The sequence below is a fragment of the Trachurus japonicus genome, chromosome 23, assembly GCF_045865225.1.
Source record: "Trachurus japonicus isolate A0001 chromosome 23, Traja_1.0".
NCBI classification, from domain to species: Eukaryota; Metazoa; Chordata; class Actinopteri; order Carangiformes; family Carangidae; genus Trachurus; species Trachurus japonicus.
Genome location: NC_140929.1, coordinates 23,640,973 through 23,667,568, shown reverse-complemented (window position 1 = coordinate 23,667,568; position 26,596 = coordinate 23,640,973). Strand labels below are relative to the sequence as shown.

At 42.7% G+C, this 26,596-nt stretch overlaps 1 protein-coding gene and 1 non-coding gene across 2 annotated transcripts in view; both read right to left on the bottom strand.

Moving 5' to 3' along the window:
• Positions 1 to 26,383, bottom strand: part of tmtc1 (transmembrane O-mannosyltransferase targeting cadherins 1) — a 200,838-nt gene extending 174,455 nt beyond the window's left edge. Inside the window, exon 1 of the mRNA XM_085768906.1 lies at positions 25,917 to 26,383. Within this exon, the coding sequence (XP_085625032.1) occupies positions 25,917 to 26,215 (299 nt within the window). The 5' untranslated portion in view covers positions 26,216 to 26,383. The remainder of the gene's footprint in view (positions 1 to 25,916) is intronic.
• Positions 400 to 471, bottom strand: trnaq-cug (transfer RNA glutamine (anticodon CUG)). Its single transcript has one exon. It is a non-coding gene; the product is annotated as a tRNA-Gln (tRNA).
• Positions 26,384 to 26,596: the final 213 nt, after the last annotated feature.

Here is a 26,596-nt window from a genome sequence, read left to right as displayed (position 1 = left end):
GGTAACACTGCACCTGAATTATATTTATAAGCGTGACATGACACTGGCATAACAGTGTCATAAGACAGTCATGAATGTGTCATAAACATTATGTCAATGTCATAAATGTTTATGACTGTTGTCATTAAGTGTCATTCGGTTTCTGTAATAACAACTTGACATTGTTTGAATTGTCTTGATTATGACAACTTGACATTAATGAAAGGGACGTTACCAGAAAATGTCTTTGTCATGACAACTTGTCATTAACATATCCTGAACTGACTGTAGGCCTGTGAAGAGTGCTCTGTGTGCTTGATATGGATCACACATGCAAATCTTCTCACGAGTAGTATTGATCACTGATTCCACCTCAACATGAAAACTGTCTGTCAGAAGTGGGATTCAAAACAAAGAAACAGGTCCCACCGAGATTTGAACTCGGATCGCTGGATTCAGAGTCCAGAGTGCTAACCATTACACCATGGAACCGTTGAGCCACAGCTCACTCAACCATGTAGTACAGTGGAACCTGAGACCTTCAACCAAACAGCTGACACTCAGCCATAAAACTTGTATGGCAGGGCAGTTGACACTGATATCCTGAAGGGAGTGGTCACATTACTGTTCAGTCACATTACTGTCCTGTCTTTTTTTAAATAATGTGTTTTCAATTACTCCTACTGAGTTGAAAAGTTGGTACAAGATGATTAAGATCATATCTGATACGATCAGACTCAGTGATGCAAGATGAGTTTTCCTTCCTTAACAGAACTGTAAAAGGGAAAAAAATGAAAACTGTATGCTGAGGGCTTTTAATGTTTTGGTTTTGTCTGTGTGTGTGTGTGTGTAGAGAGAGTGCACCTCAAGGCCGAGCTGATTTTGCAATGTGAAACAAAACCAAACAAAGAGAGCTGAGGGGAACATGGCATCACATCTGAACTCCTTATCTCTGATTCTAATTAGTTCTAATCGAGTCCTCTGTGAGCCCTCATCCAGCCCATTATGTGATGAAGGAGACTCTGGCCTCCACTACCCTCTTTTTATTCATAATTCAATGAGGGTGACTGATAAAACCTGCTTGAACTTGCAGAGAGAGCATTAACCCTGACCATTATCTCACCCTGACCTTAGATGATGCTGATGCTGGGATGACTGCGGAGCCAGTGAAGGATTGTGAGATGAATTTCCCAGGGGGTCTGGCCAGGGTCCCGACCCACCCGCACCCACAAGGCTTCGGGGGAATTCAAATTCCTCATTTGAAGCATTAATCCGATGTGCTCATTCAGAGGGACTTCCAATGAGGGAGCAGGTCGGGGTGTGGCGTCCTGTTCAAGGACGTTATGACAGGAATCATGGCTGTTGATGGATACACTCACTGACTGTTGAGGGGGGGGGGGGGGTTTCATCCATCACTTTTGCGTGATGGGGAGCCTGGAAAAACCGCGACTCTCAAACATGAATAACAATCAGCCTGGGCGTAGATATATGCTACCATTTGATTTGCAAACTAATTTATTCATTACATCTCACCTACTTTCTTGACATCTTCTATAACTGTCAGACTAATTGTGTTTTCCATCAGATGGTACAGACTCCACTCATTTTTTTTAATACCTGGCAGTTCTCCTCTCTGTGTGGCGCTATAAATATAGCAACGACACATGGAGCGAGACATCATCATCAGCGGGAGACACATATGACGAGTGAGGGACTGCGCCGCCCCCCCCCCGTCGGTGTGTGTGTGTGTGTTTGTTTGTCGTACCGTCTGACGGGGTGGGGGGTGCTATGCAGAGATGAATGAACAGAACGATATTGCGTTGACAGAAAAAAAAATTGAATCAATTTGTGGCGCTTGGTCTTGATTCTGTGGCGCTGCTCCACACATTTCTCTATGTATGGGACTGTTGTACAGCTCAGTAAGTTCTTACCTGGACAGAGTTTGTCCTCTGGGATATCAGCATCTAGATTTTAAAGGGATAGTTCACCCAAAATTCAAATTTCACTCATTATCTACTCACCCTCATGTCGACTAAGAGCTGTGAGAATTTTCAGAGTCCTCCGTGCCTTCTCTGAGTTACGGGGGGGTCCGCGCAGCAGTATTTGTCCATATAATGGTTGTCAATGGATACCAACTTTCTTCGTCCAAAAAGACACACCAAAAAACATCCAAATACCTACATCCTGCTCGTATGTAATGTCTCTCTTGTATTGAAGCCCCGACATGAGAAATTGTTCCGCCGGACATGAGGGTGAGTAGATAATGAGTGAAATTTGAATTTTGGGTGAACTATCCCTTTAACAATTAAAGCTAATTCATGTAAAAAAAAAAAAAAAAGAAAGAAAGAAAAAAAAGGACCCCCTTGAAAATGAGATGCTACATCTCAAAGGGCTATCCTTTAATACATTCAAATTAACATTTCACCCATTCACAAAGTATTGAGGGGTCAAAACTTCAGTAAAACTTGCATAGAGCATCTTTATTTTAACCACTGCATTTTAGTTTATGGCCTTGATCTAGGACTTCAAGGTGTAAACTAGAAAGACCTAGAGGACACAGCTGGACGTCTGGACTACCTTGACTAGACAATGCAGAACCAGAAGATGGATGAAAGGAAGGAAGACAGCAGAACTGAAGGAAGGGACAGGGAGGCCCCTGATGAGTTTCCACAGCAAAGTTCAGGGCCACTGTTTGATGAACCGAGGGACAGATCCGTCTCCATCTTCTGTGACTGTTGCAAGATGAAAGTGAGATAATTGAGCTCCCTGTCCCTCTGCTGGTTAGTGTCTATAATGTAGCAGCGGCAGCAACATGATGACTTTCTGTCTTTTTCCTCTGATAAATTCTCCCATGCTGGAGACTGGGAGACTTGCAACTAAGAATACTAAAAATAGATTAATTATTCCGGAGAACATTGCATCAGCTGTTAACGGCTATGGTAATTTGCCTTACCAAAATCCCTGCAAAGTAAAATAGGCTGATTAAAACACTGCAGGCATCAGAAGAAGGCAACTAACACGGGGCAAAAACGCTCAAGATAATCTGTGAGTGTGATAAAGAATAAACTCCTTCTGAAATAAAGGATAGGAGATAATTAAATGTCCGGAATGACAGCGAGTCCCTGACTGAATCCTTGAACTTTCCATTGAAGAGATAAACAGTATTTGGGAAAATGAAGCTCTCACATTATCTGAGTCAGCTCCTCTGACTCCAGCAGTGTCATCCATCACTTCCTTAACCTCTTTGTCATTTCTAATTTTTCATTCTTCATCTCCTGCTCCAGTCGCTCTCTATTATTTGCTGTGTCTGTCTCCGTCTCCCCTTCATCTACCAGAGGAGCATCCGTCACCACCTCTTCTTTGCCTGTCTTCTGTCGTGTGTCCTTGTGTTTCTATTTTAATCACATGGCCTCTTGCTATCTCTCGCTCCCAGTTTTTCCTCTCCCCCCCCCCCCTCCCGCTCTCTCTCTCTCTTGTTTTCTCACTGCAATCGCTTCTCAGTTTGCGGTGCACATCAGGACCCAGCTATAAAAAGGACCTTGAGGCTGCGTTGTGTGTGTGTGTGTGTGTGTGAACGCACTCCTTTGCTGTGTGTGTCCTCCACCTTGATCGCATCCCAAAAGCCCTGCAGTGTTCACCGGCACAGAAAAGACAATGCTGGATTGCCTGCACATTCCCCATAGCTCCACCACAGGGTGTGTGTGTGTGTGTGAATGTGTGTGCATGGGCCTGAGGATGCGGGGTGTGTTCTTATGCACATATGTAAAGCAGACAAATACACATACAGCATAGGGGACCCCCGGGACACAGGTGTTGGATGGGTGCACCCATCTGTTCCTCTGCATGGATAAAAAAGTCTCTCTGCAGATGATACGCTCATGATTCACTTCATGTACAGTGGAGTTCAAGTTACACAGAGCTGTCCAGGCTGAGTAATCAAACAACAAAGTGAATCATGTTTGAAATGTTGTCAGCCAGCTAACGTGGATAGGACAAGCTGAAACATCCTGACTGGCTCTGGAGGCCTTTCAGCAGTGCAGTGCAGCTACAGCGCTCCGGATCCTTTGCCCACTTCCTTGTTACTTAAAGGGATAGTTCACCCAAAATTCAAATCTCTTACTCATTATCTACTCACCCTCATGTCGACTAAGAGCTGTGAGAATTTTCAGAGTCCTCTGTGCCTTCTCTGAGTTACGGGGGGGTCCGCGCAGCAGTATTTGTCCATATAATGGTTGTCAATGGATACCAACTTTCTTTGTCCAAAAAGACACACCAAAAAACATCCAAATACCTCCATACTGCTCGTCTGTAATGTCCCTCTTGTATTGAAGCCCTGACATGAGAAATTGTTCCGCCGGTCAGTGCAAATCACGCGAGATTTGCACTGACACAGGAAGAGCAGTGAACCGAGACACTGGGAGCTTCCGCTACAAACAAGCTTAAAATATAGACTCATTTAATTTTTTTCGGAACAATTTCTCATGTTGGGGCTTCAGTACAAGAGGGACATTACAGACGAGCAGTATGGAGGTATTTGGATGTTTTTTGGTGTGTCTTTTTGGACATAGAAAGTTGGTATCCATTGACAACCATTATATGGACAAATACTGCTGCGCGGACCCCCCCCCGTAACTCAGAGAAGCTACGGAGGACTCTGAAACTTCTCCCAGCCCTTAGTCCACATGAGGGTGAGTAGATGATGAGGGAAATTTGAATTTTAGGTGAACTTTCCCTTTAAAACGCCGCACCATCAATATCCCTGGTAGGATTGCAATCAATGTACATTTAGCACAGAGGAAATGTGAGAGAAGTCACCGCGGGGTGGGCCCAGGAGAGGTGAGACGCAGGCACAGAGGCGCTGGAGGAGACAGAGGCAGGTAGAGTGTACATGCTGCTGCAGTTGGAGATGATGAACGGCAGTTATCTCAGTCTGGCCTGCTGACTCCGTCCACTTGCCAACATTGTCGGCAGGCTGGAGCTGCAGCTGTGACACACACTCATGGAGACAATTATGGTGCTTTAAGTGGCCAAATGAGGCGACGTCTGAGGGCAGGGCGAGTCTTTGCCTCGCGTCACCTGCGCAAATGTGTCCCTGTTTGTTCCAGACAAACCCGTTATTTCCCTCTCATCTTCATGAAGTCAATTACAAAAAGAGCTTGCAGTGCAAAACTCTTTGTTAAGATGAATCGCTTTCATCTCTTGTCTTTTATGTTTGATTGTGTTTTTTTCATTGACTTTGCAATGCCTCTACGCTGCAGCCTCGCTCTCCAGGAGAGGAACCGATCCCTTGGAAACGTAGTGAGCGGTACCTCAGACTGGGCCGAGGATGGTGGTGTGTGTGTGATTTTGTGTAAACCGATAAGAATATGCAACCTGTGCTAAAAGCAGTAGGTGTGAGAGTGGCAGAGATAAGGTTAACCCGAAGGCAATCAGAGACTTATTACAGGTTGCAACACGCGTTTCACAAGGATGGGCTCACACCACTGAGTAAACATTCACATTTGCTAATCTTGAAAATATAGCTGACATGGTAGCAGTCTAATATTAACGGAGGATGGTCGAGGCAACTTGCAGGGGAAGCGGTTTCCTCACTTTTTACTCTAGCGGGTGGTCTAAGAATCCCACATCAAACAGAATCTTATACTTAAAGGGATAGTTCACCCAAAATTCAAATTTCACTCATTATCTACTCACCCTCATGTCAACTAAGAGCTGTGAGAATTTTCAGAGTCCTCCGTTCCTTCTCATTTTGGGTGAACTATCCCTTTAATGTAAACTCACATACTGTATATCTGTGAAGCTGACATACAGTGTTCATATTTACTTGTTCCTATTTTTCCTGACACGTTTACAACATTAATCTCAGGGGACATCATCAGATTCTGTTTTCAGATTTCTTTACTTGGTTTTTTCTTCACAGCCTTTCATGTGAATGAAGCCAGATTCTGTTATTGATCCAAGAACAACTGGATCGATACTTTGGTGCTTCTTTGAAGAATACTTCACCAACTTTTACAAGTATCGAATGCTCCCTCCTCCCTGCATGTTGGCTCGACAGAAAAAGAAAAGTTAAAAACTAGAGCCTGACCAATAAAGAGTCAGGGTCAATCTATCAACCTGCACTAGCTTATTACAAACAGATGGCACTGACGTACTGGGCCGGTGGGTAACAACAAAGTAAAACATTTTTAGTTTGGTTGAAAGTTGTTTGACGTCCTGCTGCTGGTCCCTCACCCCCATCTGTGACACAGATGTGTTGGATAATGTTTAAATTCAAACAAATCGTCCCCTTGGAATTATAAGGTTCTATCTGCACTCTACCCAGATTTGAGATATAGAGGTTTAAAGTTTTTGCATACTAAATACCAAAACTGGTATGTGGAACAAGTTTGTTTCATATACTGGAATTATAGACACCTTAAGTGTATTCTAAATGTAAAATATTAAAATCCTAGAAAATTTGGAAATGGTGTTTTTTCTAACAGGTTAAATGCAGATAGAACCTTATAACTCTAAAGAACTCAAAATCGGCTTGGAATTATAAGGTTCTATCTTACAAAACATGAAAGGAAACAATGATTTCTAGAGAATACTAACAGATTACTAATAATTTACTTGTAGACAACACTTCTAAATTGTCTGGTGCAGTGAAATTGTGTCTATTATTAGTATTATTATTATTATTATTATTATTATTATTATTATTATTTTCCCCCATTTCCCTTATTTAAAAAGCACAAGACAAGATATTTAGTCCAATGAAGAAGTCAAAGCCAAGCACCACCTTCCGTGACACACACACACACACACACACACACACACGCACGCACGCACGCACGCACGCACGCGCATTCGCGCTCACACGCACGCGCGCGCGCGAGTGCCGCCACCGTCACGTGATAGTGTGAACAGAGAAGCGTGCCAGCGTTGGAGAGAGGACATTATTAACAGAAAAGTGGTGTTAAATCTATGGGCTAATAACCTCATTGACGTTGTTTATAGTAAACCGAGCGCCGTCCAGCGGATGAAAACCAGCAGATTATTATTGTGCATCTACTCAGACCCAATTATGACGTCGTGGCGACGATAATTAGGTTACGTAAGGAGTGACTGGCGCGAAAACTAAATGGCTGAGACCCTGATGTGGATTGGATTCTTAGGACTGTCTATCAATTTGCAACGCGGATTTTCAGCAGGACTGCCGTTTTGTGAAGTGAGATGGAAGAAAGAAAGACTGTTGTAAATGAGCATCAAGCTTGATATACATTTTTAAGGATCGATTTTTTTGGACAACCACTCCAGACTCCAGGCCTTGCAGCTGCTCAGAGATGCCTGAAACTTCAACATACTCCTACCTCATGATATGGCACTTCAACGTCCTCTAAAGTTAAGTATCCAACATTTTAAACATATTTACATGTCTGAAAAGTATAGGCAAGGCAGGGGAATTTTGTATAATTTTTGTATAGCCCATTTAATGTAACTTTGTAAGCAACTTAGAGCAAAAACGTGACATAGAAACACATTCAGATTCATTCATTCAGATTAGTAGTGATATTATTTAAATGACAGTCAGTTACAATGCATTACTTATGTTATAGTAAAATGGCAGCTTCATAGAGCAAAACATGTGACATAAAAACTATTCATATTGATAATATTTAAATGACAGAGTTATATAATATAAAATACTTATGTTATAGTATAAAATGACAGCTTTTAAACAATGTGACATAAAAACTACAATACTTATGTTATAGTATGGTACTTTAGATATAGTAAAATTACAACTTCATAGAGCAAAACATGTGACATAAAAACGATTCATAGTGACAATATTTAAATGACAGAGTTATATAGAATACTTATATTATAGTACTTGAGATATAGTAAAATGACAGCTTCATAGAGCAAACAATGTGACATAAAAACTACAATACTTAGCCTATGTTATAGTACCGGTACTTCAGATATAGTAAAATGACAGCTTCATAGAGCAAAACATGTGACATAAAAACTATTCGTAGTGATAATATTTCAGTTTATGATATACTTATGTTATAGGCCTGGTACTTAAGATAAACAGTACAATTACATAAGTTATCAGAATGTTTCAAAAATAATGACATTAAAGTCATACATTTCATGAGACTTGTCTCACTTCTTCAAAATAGCACAGTAATATTCTCTGTCTGTTTCTGGCATGAATTTATACATTGACCTAATGTCACAAATTTTTGCCTCTGTGATGGTGCTCTGTTTGATGAGAACTCTTGGTTTGGGCAGGATGGATGTAGGTGCCAGGGTTCTCATGTGTTTGTTTGGTCCTCTTATGTGTACCTGAGCTAATCGAGACTGTGCATGTGATGTTGTGTAATTGACTGTATATGGACACTGACTAAACACAAGTTGTGAGACGTCTGAAAATGGCACTTGTCTGTACTGAAACAACTTGGCACATGCTTGAAAGTCATAAAAATCATTTTTTTTCAACTGTATGACAGTGAATGGGTTCTTCCTGTTCACCTTCAGTAATACCCGCATGAATGACAGGGGTGAATAAAACTCTGATACCGCCATTGCCTTCTCAATATGGCTGTGCATATTATCCACCTCTTGTACTGCTGAATGGCCAGGAGTGGAGTATTTCATGGTGATTGTTTGTATTTCAGGGTGCCTCTTCAAGAAGTCTGCCATTGCAAAAGACATAATGGAGTTTCTGTTCTGAGGTACACAGCTGTCACTCCATGTTGTGATGCTTGTGGCATTTGGGTGGTCAACTACAACCTGTTCTAATATTTTAATGACTGCACTTGCAATTTCATTTGCACCCCTCCCTGACATTGCCTCTGTCCACAGAGCACAGTAGCCTTTTTTTGTTTGTGAACTGTGGGCAGTGAGATTGTACAGGTTAAGCTTTCGCTTATAGAAAAATGAGCTAATTTCCGCTCGTGGACATGAAATAACATTCTGCAAATCAAAACAGACTGTAAGATGTTCTTTATCCTCTCTGTCTTTTTGACGCTCTTGCCGCATTGCTATCTTATCAGCCATGTGTTTTGTTTGTCTGTCCTCATCACTTTGTCTCAGTAGGTTTTGCTTTACAGCGGTCTCATATGCTTCACACTGATCACACCTGTCTTTTTTACGAGCATGAAAGCTAAGGTTGAATTCTGTGTTAAAAATGAATCGATAGTATGATTCTTTGACAGGTGTATTTCCATTTTCACTGCATTGAAGTTTGTAAAGATCATACATCCTTGAGATGTTAAGTGATGACTCTAGGTACTGCCTGTCTGTGCTGCTACGGCAATAATGCGACTCAACAACAGGGAAGGAGGAAATGTGTGTCTTGACCTGTTCTTTTTGACTGTGATCAATGACTTTTTTTGCATGCAACCCCCTTGCATCTGGTTTTGGCATGCCGGTTGTTTTATTTTTCTTGAGGTGTGTATTGTAAACTGGTTTCTGGCTGATGGCATGTGTGCCTAGATAGAACTGCTTACAAACCCTGACTTTATTACCGTCTACATTCAGATAGTATTTGAATGAGTGGGTGCGTTTACTTTGATGTTCACATGTTTGTCTTTCCTTTACATCACAATCTGTGGTCATGGCTATATAGTCAGACTTCCTGTCTTGACTTAGTTGATAGAATTGTTCAAAACATCTCTCCCGTTCAGCTGTGGTTATTTTCTTTGCACATTTAAACTTACATGACACTGTACAGTCCTTTAAAGTTTTAATTTGTTTGGCTTGTACCTTTTTATTTTTGGAATTTATATGTTCTCTTCCCTCTTGATAGAGATTCTTACGACAGTGTGCTTTCCAAGTTGATGTATTTTTTCGTCTTTTCCTTGATTTTCTCCCCAGCTCCCCCTGTGCTGTGCTTCCCTGCTCGTCCATTGCTATGTCACCCTGCTCCTCCATTGCTATGTCACCCTGCTCCTCCAGTGCTGTGCTTCCCTGCTCCTCCAGTGCTGTGCTTCCCTGCTCCTCCTGTGCTGTGCTTCTCTGCTCCTCCAGTGCTGTGCTTCCCTGCTCCTCCTGTGCTGTGCTTCTCTGCTCCTCCTGTGCTGTGCTTCTCTGCTCCTCCTGTGCTGTGCTTCTCTGCTCCTCCAGTGCTGTGCTTCCCTGCTCCTCCTGTGCTGTGCTTCCCTGCTTCTCCAGTGCTGTGTTTGCCTGCTCCTCCATTGCTATGTCCCCCTGCTCCTCCTCTGCTCTGTTCTGTGTTCCTCCTGCTTGCTCATTGTCACTCGTCTGGAGGGAAAAAAACACAGCTTTTACATAAAATGCAGTATCTTATTATCAGACCACTCTCTCTGTAGCTCAATGTTACATTAAAGTGGAGGTGAAGCAGCCAGCCAAATAAACATAGTTCATTAAACTGTTTTCCACTGTACATAAAAATTGTCAAACGAACACATGAAATGTAACCATTAAAGAGAAATTTTAAATTTAGTTTGACGCTTTGCATTAGTTCTTTAGCTAGGGCGCAGCCGTCTTGTCATTCGACAGTCCGTGACGTCACGGGGTTGGTTGACAGCTACAGACAGAGACGGTAAAACATGAAACTGTGGAGGCACTGGATTAGAAGAGACACAGAGGAGACCACTACTGTATTGCTCCTTCGTGTGACAACTAGTTTTACAGTGTTAAAAACTAGAAAAAAACCCTCTGTTTTCATTAACTGCCGCTAAAAAGGAGCCGCCGCAGCAGCAGCGGAGCTGTTAACAAGACTCCTCTGCTGATCTCGGTGTGATCATTTCTTACAGCATGTTTACATCCAGAGGAAAATTCTGATCAACACTGAAAGTTGATCATTCACCGAATCAACCACGACGTTTTGAGCGGGGAGGACGGGCTGTGGCAGTGAAACTGAAAACTGACGGAGTAATGTTGTGGTTGATCCAGTAGGTAAATGCTGCTGCAGCGGCTCCTTTTTAGCAGCAGTTAATGAAAACAGAGGTTTTTTTTCTAGTTTTTAACACTGTAAAACTAGTTATCACACAAAGGAGCAATACAGTGGTCTCCTCTGTGTCTCTTCTAATCCACTGCCTCCACAGTTTCATGTTTTACCGTCTCTCTGTAGCATGTCCTTCACTTTCACTGTCTGTCGCTGTCAGCCAGTGGAGGCAACCAACCCCGTGATGTCACGGACTGTCGAATGACTAGATGGCTGCGCCCTAGCTAAAAAAAAGAAGCAATTTTCAACTCCCATTTTCTCCTAAATGCTTGTGTTTCATGTGTTAGTTTGCCTAATTTTAAGCACACTGGAAATCAATTTAATGAATTATGTTAAATTGGCTGGGTGCTTCATTTCCACTTTAATGTTTAGTTTCTCTCTTGTTGTTAACTTCCGTCCTCTGTCATCTCAATACTAGCTCTACTATCAACTTGCCTCTGTCACTTTGCCTGGTGCTGTGTGTCTTTTTCTTCCTCCTCTTTTATTGGTTTTTCCCTCTCTAGCATTTCAGGAAAAAACAACAACACAGCATTAAAGAGACAATAGTAGATTGAGATAATATCACTGGTGTAGACACAGTATGCACAGGTTATTTTTAAAACTACTAACATTAAAAATCATCCTGTAGTTATTTTTTCTACTGGTGACAGTCTCATAAGCTAGCAAGCTAGCTAGAGAGCTCGATTGTGAATGTTTAAAGAAATATTCTTCTGTAGCCTGACTGTGTCCTACTATACCCTTCTAACTAGCTAGCTAGCTAGCTAGCTTGTTGAAAATCATAACCCTTATACAGTGTTTACCTGCGAATGTTTACAAAAGACTAAAGTAATGGTAGCAAGCTAGTGCTAGCTAGCAAGGTAAATTAGCTAACAATGACTCAATGATTACCGGTACTCTTCGGCAAAATCTACAAAGACAGAGAGGGTAAAGAAAAACATAAACTTGCCTTCTATTCGGACTGGTGTCCTGCATCAGTGAAATTATGACATCTTGTGCTGTGAGGTTTCTTTTTTTGTTGTTTACATTCATTGTTATTTAGCCTACAGTTAGGCAGTACAGTTATGTACACTGTACATAACTGTAGGCTACATTGTACAGTATGTTTTCCCGCCTTTACTGGGCAGCAATGGCACAATAAAGAATCAGAACATGATTGGTCCTTGTGTTTGTATTCCGAGTGTTGATTGGTTCACGCAGATAGAACCTTATAAGACCAAGATAGAGTTGGAGTTTGCAGATAGAACCTTTTTGTTTTTCAAATTAAATGACCAAAAATGCGTAAAACTTGAAAAAACACCTCATAGTATGTTAATAAGTAGTACCAGAACTGGAATATGTCAATAACTCAATTTTGACAAAAATGTCAGATAGAACCTTATAATTCCAAGGGGACGAAATATCTACATGATAAAATATGGTCAAAGTTGTTTTAAAGCATTTAACTGCACATTCTTACATTGCCGCAACAACACTGATAAACATGATATTGTGGTCACGATAATCATTATCAAAGTTTTGTACAGTTTGATGTCTGTTGCCGAGGGAGAGAGAGACCGAGCTGACTCAGTGCCTGTGATTGCGATATGTTGGCAGTGCTATGTGCTTCGCAATGTGCTCCATTCATCGCAGCCAACTCTAAACTCCACACAAAGTCAACGCAATGGGAGTGAAAAAAAAAGAGGAAAAAAACCTGTTGGGACCAATGAATCACCTGAAAGACTCGGCCTCTCCCCACTTCTATCTGGAGGAGAATGAGATCTAATTCAGAGCCGCCTATAAAGGAGCCAAGGGTTAAATTGGGCCGGGGGCCTGCCAGAGCTGAGCTGTGCTTTTCATGTGGTTTTCCGCTGAGGAGAGACACAATCCTGTCTCTGAGCTGCGCCGGCAGTTCCTCCTCCTCACGGCTTGGTTTCTGGCTCTGATATGCATTGTCAGCCGTGAGAGCTTAAATAGACAATAGTGTGCCTTTCCAAATCATGTCCAATAAATTGAATTTACCGCAGGTGCAGTGATTCAGTCGGCTTCTCTCTGTAGTTGTGACAGCGGAGGAGCTGCTGGCGCTCAGAGGACCGGCTTCCCTGTCATCGGGAGCAAAAGCTGCTATAGCATCCTCGCCTGTGGCCGGCCACGGTGTGCTTAAAAAGTGCTGATGTGTTCGGATTTCTGTGGTCAGTGCCTGTCAATTTTTGGTTTTAGAGAGATTTATAACACTTGTTGGAAAACCTTTATTGGGTTTCATGTAACAAGATGTCAGCCTGTCTCCTGTGTGTGTGTGTGTGTGTGTGTGTGTGTGTGTGTGTGTGTGTGTGTGTGTGTGTGTGTGTGGAGGCTAAGACGCACACATGGTGAAACAGAAAGAGGATGTGGAAATGAAACTTGACAATTATTGACGGAAAAACACAGTAGAGGCTCAACGTTGATGTGGAACGACTGCATGTTCATTAGGTAATAAAGAACACATCAATTTCAATTCACCATGAAAAAAGATGCGCTAGCAGCTGACCTCATCAAGCCACACTCAACCAAACAAACTGAATCAGTCTGACTGACTTGTAATATGGATGGCAAATGGACTGCAGACTAGATTCAGTGGTAGAGGAGAGTTAGTGTTATTACAGGTGTCATTGACGGTGAATGGAAAATTAAGTCATTTGCATTATTAACCATAAATATATTTTTAGTACTTTCACAGCAAAGATTGATGGGCGTGATTAATTAAGGCTGTCACAATCATAACCATTTTAGTTGACGATTAATTGCCTTATATAAATGCAATTAACGATTTAACTGTCTTTTTCTGATAATTGTATGCCACTGTTATAAGTCAAAACATAGTTTAATAATAATCATACGCCTTATGAAGAAGAAGTGCCATTCACTGGCTTTGCAACTTAATCCATGATACTAATGTCAATAGATTCATCGAAATGCGGTCGTCAAATATTAGAAATGAAGCGCTGATGAAATCTTTGTGGCACTCCACAAAGTGTGTCATTAAATCAGAAGTAAGCAGAATGTTTGTGTTAATATAACTCTTAAAGTAACATTGCAGAGTTTTTCGGCCTTAAAATAATGTTTCCAGACTCATTGCAATGGTAGAAAAATGGTTAATAGGATGAATGGTGCTGCCGCTGCAGCCTGAGCCGGGTCGCGTCGGCTGAAACTGCACTATGTAACTTCCCTGCACGGGTACGAAACACCGCCCCCCCTCCCCTCTGCGTCAATGTGAGACGTGGTGGGTAAAAGCGAAACTTACGGTTCCCCTCCGGTCGCTTACTTCTGCTTTAAACCATAGAAGAAGACAAAGAGGAAGGGGGCGCAACATGATGATGTCATTATTAGAGTACCATTCAAACCTCAAACGGTGGAAAACAACAAGGAAATAGTGTTCATCCAGCTGTTTTTATACAGATGAATGAAAACCATTTGAACGTTTATGCTAAATAATGGCGGTTAGCTCAAATGATTGCGATCAGGCGATTATGTAACAACTGTGACAGGCCAAGGCGTGATCAATTTAGATTCATTAATCACACCGCATGTACTATAATGATCATCTGGAACCCCCTTAATATTACAAAGAAAATTCTGATATTCTAGAGGCCTCCTCCTTCAAGAGAATGACAAGGAAACAATAAGGTGGACTTCATTGGCCAGAATTATTCTCTGACTGTCAATGTGGATGCCTACAAAGACAACCAATGCAGCACAGAACAAAACAGTAGTTTGCATGTATCTTCTCTATAGGTCTATTAATGTCTCCAGTCTGTGATACCAGGTCAATGAACTTATTCCTTTGTGTTTGTCAAATAGTCATGCAAGTGTTACCCCAAAAAAAGCTCTACTGGGGCAACCCACATAACCATAAACCAATAAATCTTACATTAACACACCTCATTTCACTCACACACAGATTTCAATGCACCTCATTTTTGGCTCTACACCTGTCTTGAGTTGTGTGCGCTGCAGTCACTGAATGGCAACGAGAGGCTTTTTTGTGCACAACAGGAGCATCTGTAAATTGTAGACGCGGAAAATAACCTCTCGCCCCTTAAATTGTGCGAGTCTCTGCGTGCACGTCGGTCACATGCCACACGGCGCCTACAACCACAAGTCGGCTCTCTGCATGTGGGAAAACACTGCACAAATGTCATGCTGAAACTGCTGCAGCAGAGAAAATGAACATCAAGTGACTCCTGGAGAAATGTGTCATTTAAAAGGGGTTTTGCAGGCTCAATCACAACAGGGACAATTCTCTGTTTACTAAATCGTATCTGCTGATAGTTTTAATTATGAAAAGACTTGATGGATTTTGAAAGAGACACCAGTCTATTTCTAGAGGGAAGGAAATACAGATCAAGTGGGCCTGACATCCACTAGGGTCATGTGATTGTCTTCACAGTGAGAATTCCCTATAATCATGTATGTGATGGAGAGAAAACCACAGGAGAAAAGAAAAAGAAAGAAAATAAACTAAACTGTCATCACAAACAGAGCCTTAATTATTTACATTTAATAATCAGGGCTTTCATGATATTGACTAAAAGCCAGCAGGAGGTCTTTCTGAAAGTCCTACTACAACCATTAAATGCAGCACATGAGAAATAAACGACATGCTGTGTCTGTTGTTGTGTTAAATCACAGTGTCACACCTACACACAGCAAACTACTTGAAAACACAACTCAATCACAGTCAGTTGAGTAGTGAGGGAACAAGCCAAATATCATCTTGATAATGGCCGAGGCCATCATGATCCTCATCCACTGGCACAACTCTAATATTGACTGTGATACGGGTTGTGCAGCTGTGCTGTGTATTGGTAAGAATTTACTACACTGGCAATAACACTGATACTGCTTATTGATCCGTCACTTTAATAGTGCTCTTATTAGTCCTTTTGTTATGTTTTAATTTAATTAAAGGGATAGTTCAACATTTTTGGCAAATTGGCCCATTGCCATAATTGCTATAGTAATAGCAGTAGGTTCGTTACCTTTACTTCTCTAAAACAACTCTGTCTCTTAACGTTCCATTATTATCTCATAGTGTCGTGAATGTGCAGGTCACAACTTGTCCACCAGAGCGTTTTGGAGTTGTTGGATTGTGTATTTGATGAGTTTGATGAGGAAAACAAGAAATCCCATGAGCCTCCGTAGCGTAGCTCTGAGCAGCTCACGGCTCTTCTAAAAATAGCTTGCACCGACAATTAAAGGTAACGAACCTACTGCTATGACTATAGGGATTATGGCAATGGGCCAATTTGTCAAAATGTTGAACTATCCCTTTAACTAAGAACAAATATCAAGATTTATTTCACTTTTTTATAATCTATATCTATAAATTAACATTCTCAAGCAAATCACTATGGCCCCATTGTTAGGACTAAACTTATGATGTATGTGCTCTCCCAGGTGAGCCACGCCATTACTGACTGTTATTACAATTTGTCCATTTGCATACTGTGGTTAACTCTTCTGGCTCCAGGCTGCTGGCACACATAACATACCCTGGCCAATGACAGATGAAGAAGGAGGTAAAGGCTTATGAAAGCCGTTCATATCTCTGCTTGTACATGATGGACTTGGATCTGTCAACAGATTGCTCAATTACTGCTCATAAAACCTGACTTGTAGCACTTGTGACAACAAGCGTGACCGCACTTTGGAACGTTTAACACTCCACCACTGTCACTAATAGCAGGGTTCCTGTCTCTGAGAGGGAGAGACAGAGAGAGAGAGTGGCCAGCCCTCGCACACACAATCAGAGAGAGGGAGAGATCTGCGCTAGATTGAAAACAGCAAAAATGCATCTCACAGCTGGTGAGATAAAGTGTGTGAGATAACTTTTATATAGCAATAATAAACAGAAAATCTAGTCGCCTCCGTTCTCTTCTTCAGAGACTAGAGCAGAGCTGATAACGCTGGTGCTTATCAATACTGTGGTCTGTAATGATTCAGCAGCAGGGCTCATTTAATAAAGGGCTTCAGTACCATCTCTAACTGCGACCTGAATTAACCCTCAGTCTTTATTAGGGAGTGGAAGTAGCCGCTGCTCCACCTCCCTCCATGTGCACTAGGGCTGTCAATGAATGGCAGAAATGAGGTTCGAATATTGCCTCTCAAAAAACACAGATATTCTAATAAAAATCTAATTTCAATTTTTTCATATTTTCTCCAAAAATCAATACAAAGAGATGGACTTTATAGCGGTAGCTTGTATTTATTATCAGCGCATGTCAAACACGTTTTGAACAGCTTACATTACAAAAAACAAACGGCTACACAATGCAAATCAGCAACGACATTATATTAATACGTGAAAAAGGACCGCGTTTTACTTTATCAATGCATGTCAAACAAGTTTTGTGAGGACGCGAGCAAACAGCTCGCTCGGGAAATGGGATAAGAGCCAGCATGTTTTATTCCCACATCCAAGTAATGATCCTTATAACGCGGATCTACAGTCGTGATGAAGTGCAGAGGATCATCACTGCTCTCAGTGAACGGCACTATTTTTTTTTAACGCGCGATTAACACTGTCACTCGGTAGTTTGGGAAAACAGAGAAGCTGCTTCTCTCCAGACGTGACCACACAGACAGGTGTATGTGTGTGTCTGTGTGAGTTACTACGGTTACCGCAACGCTCCCGTCCCCCAGATATTTCTGCAGCTGGATTTACATGATCCGGTCTGAGACATGAAACTCATGGACTGAGGAGTCGTTCCACTGTGTTCTGAACGTCACACCGACGATCGTGCATTTGCTCTTGTTGTGGTTGTGCGCGTTAAGATAGCCTAATTAAAAATAAATGATTAATATTCGAATATCATATTTTAATATTCGGATTTCATTTTTATCACTATAATTCAAATATACATTCGAATTTCAAATATTCATTGACAGTCCTAATGTGCACAGTGATAATGTGCTGTGCTGAGGGGAATATGTCACCAGAGGCTCTGGCTGGAGGAAAACAGCATGTCCATACATCCATTCTCCACAGGTACGTGGAGGGAGGCTCCTTCACATGACAGCTTAATGAAGGTGCTGTGGAGAAATCTGATGACCAAACAGCCCTGGGAGCTCCGACCCCAAATCACCCAACATCCTCCCCATATGAGCAATAAGGCAACACCTGTCACTCTTGAAAGATCGCCATGCCCCTCCACTGTCTCTGGCCATTACCGTTGGCTCTGCTGTCTCCGGCACACACTCATCACTGGGTGCTGTTTGTGTGTGTGTGTGTGTTTCTGAGAGTCTACTCTCAGGAGAAGCATTAAGCCTCCCGTATCTTCTCCAACAACTGTATTACCAGAGAGAGGACTGGCAGGCAGCTGCTCAAGAGGTCGTAACGCTGTTGGGTAATTAGACCGAGGATCGTCAAACACCAAAACCATGGCGCTCCCTGACCGCACGCACACCGGGGTTCCCGCCCTCACACTCAACAACTCCCACTTTCACTTTTCCTAAACTGGGCTGATGAGGCCGCACCAAAGACGGTTTATAAACCAAGACCTTCCATGACGAGTCAGCTTCCTGTATGATGTCACGTGGGCTTCTGCTCGGCCACGCCCCTTTAGGGAGACCAGAGGCAGCATAGAATGTATTGACTCCAATGGGACAATTTAACGTGAACACAGATTATGGTCGAGTCTTTCTCCCCACAGTCACTTAAGTAAATTTTGGACTCATTTTTCACAAGTCACATCTCTTCTGAACAGTTTGACATGAAAATGGCAATTTTCAGACGGACACATCAGGAGAAAATCCACTTTGTTCAAGACCTGTCTCTGTCTCTACGACACACTCTCGCGAGATTTGGCACAGATCTCCTAGGCAACGTCAAACAAACGGCCGCGAACTCCCGTGAAAATGATTTAAATAATTTTTGTCATGCTAAATATGACTGTTAGTAGTGTAAATATTTAATGTTATCATAAGAAAATATAAATATCTCACTTTCATCTACCTACAAATTGTATAAATCCACACACACGATCACAGACGAGGTGGGGTGACGGTTGGCCACGCCCATTTAGAGAGACAGGAAGTGTATACCATTTCTATCATTGGAGCAGCCTCTCATGGAGTATCTTTCCGTGTATTGAATATCTTTGGCCGCACCTGCTGTCACGTTATGTCTGTCATTCCTCCTTTTGTTTAATCATGCAAATCTACGCATGTGGTCCCCTGGAAAACTGCTGCCCGTAAACCAGAGTTAGCCGAGCTGCTGCCCCCGCGTGTAGCATTCTTAATATCAAAAGAGCGGTTTGACGTTTTGGCAAAAACACCCACTGGCTTCCTTTGCCAAGAGTTAAATGAGAAGACTTCCACCACTCTCACATCTGTGCAGCAAACTGTGGAGCAGCCAGTTAGCATGACTTGGCATAAAGACTGGAAACAAAAAGGGGAAAGAGCCAGCTTGGCTCCCTCCACTCCCTCCGAGGGAAATATCTGTCTTTTTAGCCACCCAACGCTCCAGCTGGTTCCCCCCCGCTGTGTGTGGCTGTGGAGCAGGTACTGTAAGGTGGCAGAGCTCTGTGGGATGGAGAGGAGATGCAGAGTTTGTCTTCATTTTCACAACTCTACCGATTCATTGTTCATATAAAAACATCCTGCATGATGCGGCTTTAAAAACTTAAGTCAGCACAGTATGTAACTTCTGCCTGGTTGTAAAAACAATGTTGAATTTTGGATTCAATTTTCCTGCAGCTCAGTCAGCTCGGTATCCCACACTGGGTTTTTATTCATTTTTCGTGCCTAGGAAATGGCATTTTTTACTTAAAAAGGAAGGTTGTATTAATTTTCTGTCCATCAACTTGTGCACTTATTGACTAATCGCTGCAGCTCTAATACTGCGCTTAGAGGATACTGAGTTACATAAAGCATTTTTTAACTCGGCAATTAAACATTTATATTCTCCAAACAGCAGAATAACAAATGTCACACATGCAACAGTCAAGTTTCTGGTATACACAACAACACACAATCCCTTTTGTAGAAGAACTCATTAGTCTGGGTGTGAGTGTGTGTATATCTGTGTGTGTGTGTGTGTGTGTGTGTGTGTGTGTGTGTGTGTGTGTGTGTGCACATCTGTAGCCCAGAGCTGCAGCCTGTGTCATTACAGTCCTCTGTTATTTTTTTTTATTTTTTATTTTTTGCAAACATTCCCGCTTTTTTTCTTACTGTTGCATTCACTGTCCTCTTTCTGTGCTTGATCACTGAGCAGTCTCTGAACACCCAGCGACTGTCTACACTTTCTCTCACGCGAGCCCGTCTGTTGCTGTTTGCTTCACGCTGGAGTTTTCTCAAACAGTCTGTCAGTCTTTCTCAAATATTCATAGCGCTCGCTGCTGCTGCTGCTGCTGCTGAAGTCCCCATGAGCAATGCACTGAATCATGACCACGTTGCATGGCTGCTCTCGTATAGCTCAGTCTGACCTCTCTGCCATGGGAAACACTGACTCACTGACCTTTGAATTAATTACTGGTTATAAAAGTTAAAGTCATTATAACTGCTGGGGTGCTCATGTACTGGAATCTGACTTTGTGTTTATTTAATCGCTCAAAAAGAGGCGGTGTGTGCGGCTCAAACATAAATGTCACCATTTGATACGCCGTACCAGATTAGAGCTACAAGCTCATTTGCATCTGTGGTCCCTCGGCAGGTCGGAACAAAGACACGACACAATAACAAACAGCGCAGGCTTCGGCAGGTTATGATACTGGTGAAGAAAAAATGCAGACAGGAGGGAAATGTGGCCCCAGCAGGACACTGTGCTGCTGCTAATGAAGCACAAACATTAGCAGGAAAAATAACACACTGTCACACAGAGCCAGCTTCACTAATTTCATCTTTCACACTTTGCATCATGGAAAACAAAACTACAAGGGGTCTCAAGCATCTACAGCCAAGCTTCCATCTTTGTGAGTTTATACTACATGTTAACATGCACACAGTGATCATTAGCTATCAGATCACATTAGCTTGGCATGTTAAAGCACTAAAAACATACAGGTGAGGCTAATGGGACTGACACTAGTGTTTGGTCATAAATCAAAGTGACACTGGACTAGTTTGACCCTGACCTGATGACGGCGATAGAAAAACCTCAAGGTACCAAGGTTTATATGAGATATCCTCTGAGGTAAACACCAGTGTCTTTGGTTATTTTTACAACATTGTCTTTGCTTTCGACAGCAACAGTGTCAGAGACGGAGGGGCTGTCCCATTCCTCCACACTTGGCTCAGTGTGCTTGGTTAGGCACACACTTTGGTGACGTTTTGCCGGCGAAACGTATATTTACATATAGTGTGCAAGCATGTATTAAGTGGTCAAGCGTGTGGGGAGATATTTAAAAGCAATCGGGACACACTTGACAAGTGCAGCCTGTGCCATTGCGCACAGAAGCACAACTACAACACACACAGCACAGCAACAGTTTTAATAAACAGTGCTGCTGGATCACAGTCTCATCTACTACTAAAGTGTCTCTATGCGCAAGATTCAGATCATAAATGTGTAAGCCCAACTCTGTAAGTAAATAAAACAAACAAGAAAAACATGAACAGAGCATGATGAATATAAAATATGACATTAAAAAGTCAGAATTATGAGATAGAAAGTTAATTTCATTTTATTGAGATTAATTCAATCGCATTTCCTAAACGGGCTTGTGGCTGCCGGTGACGGCGGACTTCACTGTGGTGCATTGTGGGATTTATACATGGCCAAATACCGCTCGGATGCGGTCTTACCATAAGTGTGGGTAAAGTGCAAATCAAGCACGCTGCACTTTCAGTCGGTGGAGAAATGGGACACACTTGCGCACTAACGCCTAAATTCCACTGGATGCGGAACGGCTGCAGATCCGCTCCGGTACGGCGGCGGAGCCATTACGTATTAATTATAATCGCCGAACCAAAAAATACTGTTTCACATGAGGTGCCACTCATTCATGACCATATTCACCAGTGAGGTTCATTTTCAGGGTTAAATAAGACAAACGCTGACTGACAACTAGGGCTGTACCAAAAAATCGAAGCTTCAAAGCTTCGTTCGTTGCCATGGTAATCGATCATTAAGTCTGTGATCGATCGTTTTTTTTTTCTTCCTTTTTTCCTATTTGACATGGTTCTCACTGGCAATTGTTACATTAAAATGAGTAGGCTGCTTTGCACCTGCCTGGTTTGGAGATATGCAGTGTTTTTTTCATTATTTCTGCCAAACCCCCCCCCCCCCCGGTCAGACGTTACGGCCGTTGTCGCCGCCACCGCCGCCGCCCCCCGCACCCCCGTCGGACGTTATGATCGCGCACCCCACCGGCCGTCGAAGCTTCAATTTTGATCGCTTTTATGTCCGCGAAGCTTCGATTATCAAAATATGATAATCGGGTCAGCCCTACTGACAACTGACTATAAACAGCCAGTTTGATGCTGCAGAGATGTCATACAACAACATGAGGGACGGTGACGGTGAATGATATTGTCATTCCTACTCAACATTTACTCAATTCGGTGATCCTTTAATAATGTGAACACACCGGGCAGAAAGCTGTATCCACTGATCATTTCAATAGCAAACTGCTTGTACTTCAATACTTTCATCCCAGAATATTATCTGACATACCCAGCCAGATACTTTCACTTGAGTGAATTAAAAAGATCTTGAGCAAACATAAATGCAACGTCAAACTCAAAACTTCCAACGAAGCTGACGTGCTTTCCTCCTAATTTAATTTGTGTAAAGAGCTGAAAACGCATGCCAAAAATGAGGAACTCCTATACGTTTTTATTTTCTTTGCGAGAGCAGAAGCTGACATTTGCATATAGATATCAATTTACGCTGTGTTTACTCTCTTCACTGACACAGAGGAAAAATGAAAAGGCTGCATCAATCAGAGCTCGGCTTTGAGAAGGGAGGAGATATGGGACACAGTGGGGAGACGGAAAAAGAGGAAGAGAGAGAGAGCAAAGGTGATGAAGATTAGAGAGGAAGAGCAGGTACTAAAAAAGGATGAGATGACACTGTAATATGAGCTCAGTGTTGGTCTGACAGGATATTTCTACTTGTCTGGCAGTTGATTTCACTTCTTTCGAGCTTATGGTTTAGATATCTTGGCAAGGGAAATGTTCTTGTTGTGGTGCCAAATATATTTGTTTATTCTAACTAATCTTTCCATCATTTCATTGCTGTTGTTTTTGAGAGCTGAGTTTTTGCAGCTCCCCGGGCAGGATTAGCATTTACGTCCCTGTGCTGTGAAAAACAAGCGATCTGATCACAGTCGAACAACGTTTTACCACAGAGATAGATGTTCTTTGGTAATTACGCTGGATCCTATATAGGCTCGACTCCAGAACAACACAAACTTGAACTAATTACAGTGTCATCATACAGGATTTCTCCTGATGCCAGTCCACCTACACAACAATCAATATAGTGTCAGTGACGATGTGATATCAGTGTTGTGTGCACCTAGAGGAGATAGGATTCTTCCAGGATTGACAGGGGGCCCAGTAATAACCCCTGATGACCCTACAACCCTGCTGGAGTAATTTCAAAACTGAAGGCACAGTAGACAACAACAACAATACGTGGAGCAGGTGCAGCAACACGGGAGCAAAAATGCTATATACACAAGTTATAGACAACCAAAATGCAGTATCACAAAGGTTAAAGCAGAAGTAAGCGATCCGGTGGTTTTGGCTAACTTCCTGTCAGCCGATGGAGTTAGCAGTCCCCGTCCTCGTCCCTACGTCACCACATTCACGCGCATCCCTTGGCTGCACACACAGAGAGGACCGCCCCTTTATGCCGTTCTCTCTCCTCATTGGATAAAGGTTGTAGGATTCAAGGAAAGTTTTCTCCTCGGCTTACAGCAGAGCAGAGTGACTGACAGACCCGTGTTTCAGACCAAACACTCTATATAAGTGATTGCTGTCGGAAGATATAACTATTTAAGACTTATATTAACACAAACATTCCGCTTACTTCTGCTTCAACTTAGTTCACAAAGGCTAACACTGGAACAGCTCATGATGTGGCCAAAACAAATTATTGCAATACATTCAGGGAAGCCTATACAATCTGATACACATCCTACACCTCAGTATCTTCACCATCCAACAAGAGCAGTGCTATCTTTTCCCCATATACTATCTACAATCTACTGACCACGAAGCATTAAAATTCACCACAATCATTTGTATGCAACATAACACAAGGCTAGACTGGCACTAAAAAAACAGAGCTGGCAGCTTGCCCCGAATGAATGTATAGCTGATGATGGAAACACTGTTTGTTTTTTTTACAGCGACATCAGCAAAAAACTGTATTTACAGCTACAATAATAAAGTTTAAAGTTTAAAATATATTTAATTGGGATGATGTGTAGTAGAAAGAAGGGGGAATCAGATCTATGGACACCAAGGACTCATCTCCTGTTGTTCCATTTCTGCAAATTTTCATTGTTACACAATAAAGCTGCAGTTCAAGGCGTTGCACTTCTCTGACACTGGATCCTCAATTGAGTTATACAGTTTAAGGAAAAAGCTCCAGACTTTTTTTTGGCTCACACAGAATCCATTTTTACATCAGCGAGGCAGTTTTGGACACTTTCCCTCATTTGGGAACACAGTGTGGGCTGCCCTCTTTTTCACATGCAATCACTGCAGCACACAATATAGTTTTCTTAACAAAGTCCCCTCCCCTGTTCTGGATGCTCCACCAGGTCCCTCCAACACAAACTGAGCTCAGCAGACCAGCCCTCCTGGAGCAAAGCACAGCACGCTCATACCCACCATCCCACGCTGAACACTGCACACCTCCAACTCCGCTACCATGAAACTACAAGCCCCTCCACACAAAAAACAAAAGCGGAGCAACAAGTTGAACCTCTTCTGTTCTGCATATATTATTTTTATCTATCTATCAATCATCTGCATTCCTTCAAAACCTGCAACCTCACTTTGCAACAGATCAGAGGGGCTGGGATGTGCTGGGACAGGTTCAATGAGCAGCAGCTGGCCGGACGACATGCTGCCCCTGCTCTATAGCTACACTATACAGTGGCATGCAAAAGTTTGGGCAACCCTGGTCATAATTTCTGTTCATGTGCGCAGTTAAGCAAGTGGAAGATAAATGATCTCCATGAGGCATGAAGTTAAATATGAAACACTCTTATTTCAAGCAATATCAGTGTATAATTTTTGTATTCTAGCTACAATTTAAGATTGAAAAGGGGAAACAAAGCAGCACCCTGCAAAAGAATGGGAAACCCAGGAGACTTGAGCTTTCAGATAACTTAACTAACCAAAGTATCAGACAAGCTATTTACGCTGTGAGTTTCTACAGGGGTTGCTACTAGGTAGGCTACTAACTATGCAGGGTGGCCAAACCTTTGGTGTGGGCTCTTTTCCTTTTCTGTCATTTAAAAAATGTAAAAGATGAAAATAAAAGAATATTGTTAAAAATGTAAAGGGAATGAGTCATCTGTAACTTTATGCCTTTTGGAGATCATTTCATCTTCCACTTGCTTAACTGTTTTATTAACAGAAACTTGGACCAGGGGTTCACTGTAGGCTAAATATTTATTACCGGGGGCCGGAGCCTCGAACAGGCTCGGTGTGGGTGTGGGGGGAATCTGTGTGCGCACACACTTGCATGGAGTTTGAGCGCGCGGGGCAGGGCACATTGAGTTTCACAGCGAGCTCTGCACAAACTGTGATGCTTCCTCCCTCACTGTAACCGACCCACCGAGCTGTAATGTTCACAAATGTTAAGCTTGAATCAGTCTAAAGTTGAACCGTGCAGCTGCAACAGCTGAATGACGTCAGCCTTAATTGCGTGTTCCTATAGCTTTCCACGGGACAGTCAGTCCGCAGCTGGACTCAGCAGCCCGGGCTGATACTGATGGAGCAGCGATGAGGTGGAGAGAGACGCGGGAGTTGTTGAGAGCAGCGGAGAACTTACTTGAAGGTGAGGATGCACAGCGGTCTGTAGGACTTGTGGCTCGTGTTGTCCGACATCCTCTTGCCCCAGAAGTCGTTGCTGAAGATGTTTCCGATGCTGGAGCCCGGCCGAACGTCCGGGTTGTTGATGATAGCCCACACATCGTCGTGCACCAACTCCCCGCGGAGAGAGTTGCTGTAGCACAGGGCACAGAGGGCGGCCAGCACGGCGTAGCGCCCGGCAGCCCACACCGCCGCCGGCCGGACGCTCACACCACCAGGCTGCAGACGGACTCTCTTCTCCCGCCCCGGGGCTGTCATGTCGGGCCTGGCTTCTCCCGAGACTCCGCTTGACTGAGGGTGAAGGCGGCTGCACCGGAGGATACGTCCATTCCGCCTGGCAGGTAGCGGCTGTGTGTGTTGTGGACTGCGGGGACGGTGTGTGGATGTGTTGTGTTGCCTTCAGGTGCGCTGGAGGAACGTCGGACTTCAGGCTTGCAGAAGAATATCATTGTAGCTGGGTATAATGAACTCGCGATTGACTTTTTTTCTGTATGAATCTTTAATGTTTTTATTCGTTTGTGTATTATTTCATTTGGTGTTAGTATCAGCGTAATATGAGTTTTTTTTTTTAAAGTTAATTCATGACTTTGTCTTATCAAGAATAAAAACATTAACAAATGTTCCCTTTGTTTTTCAGCT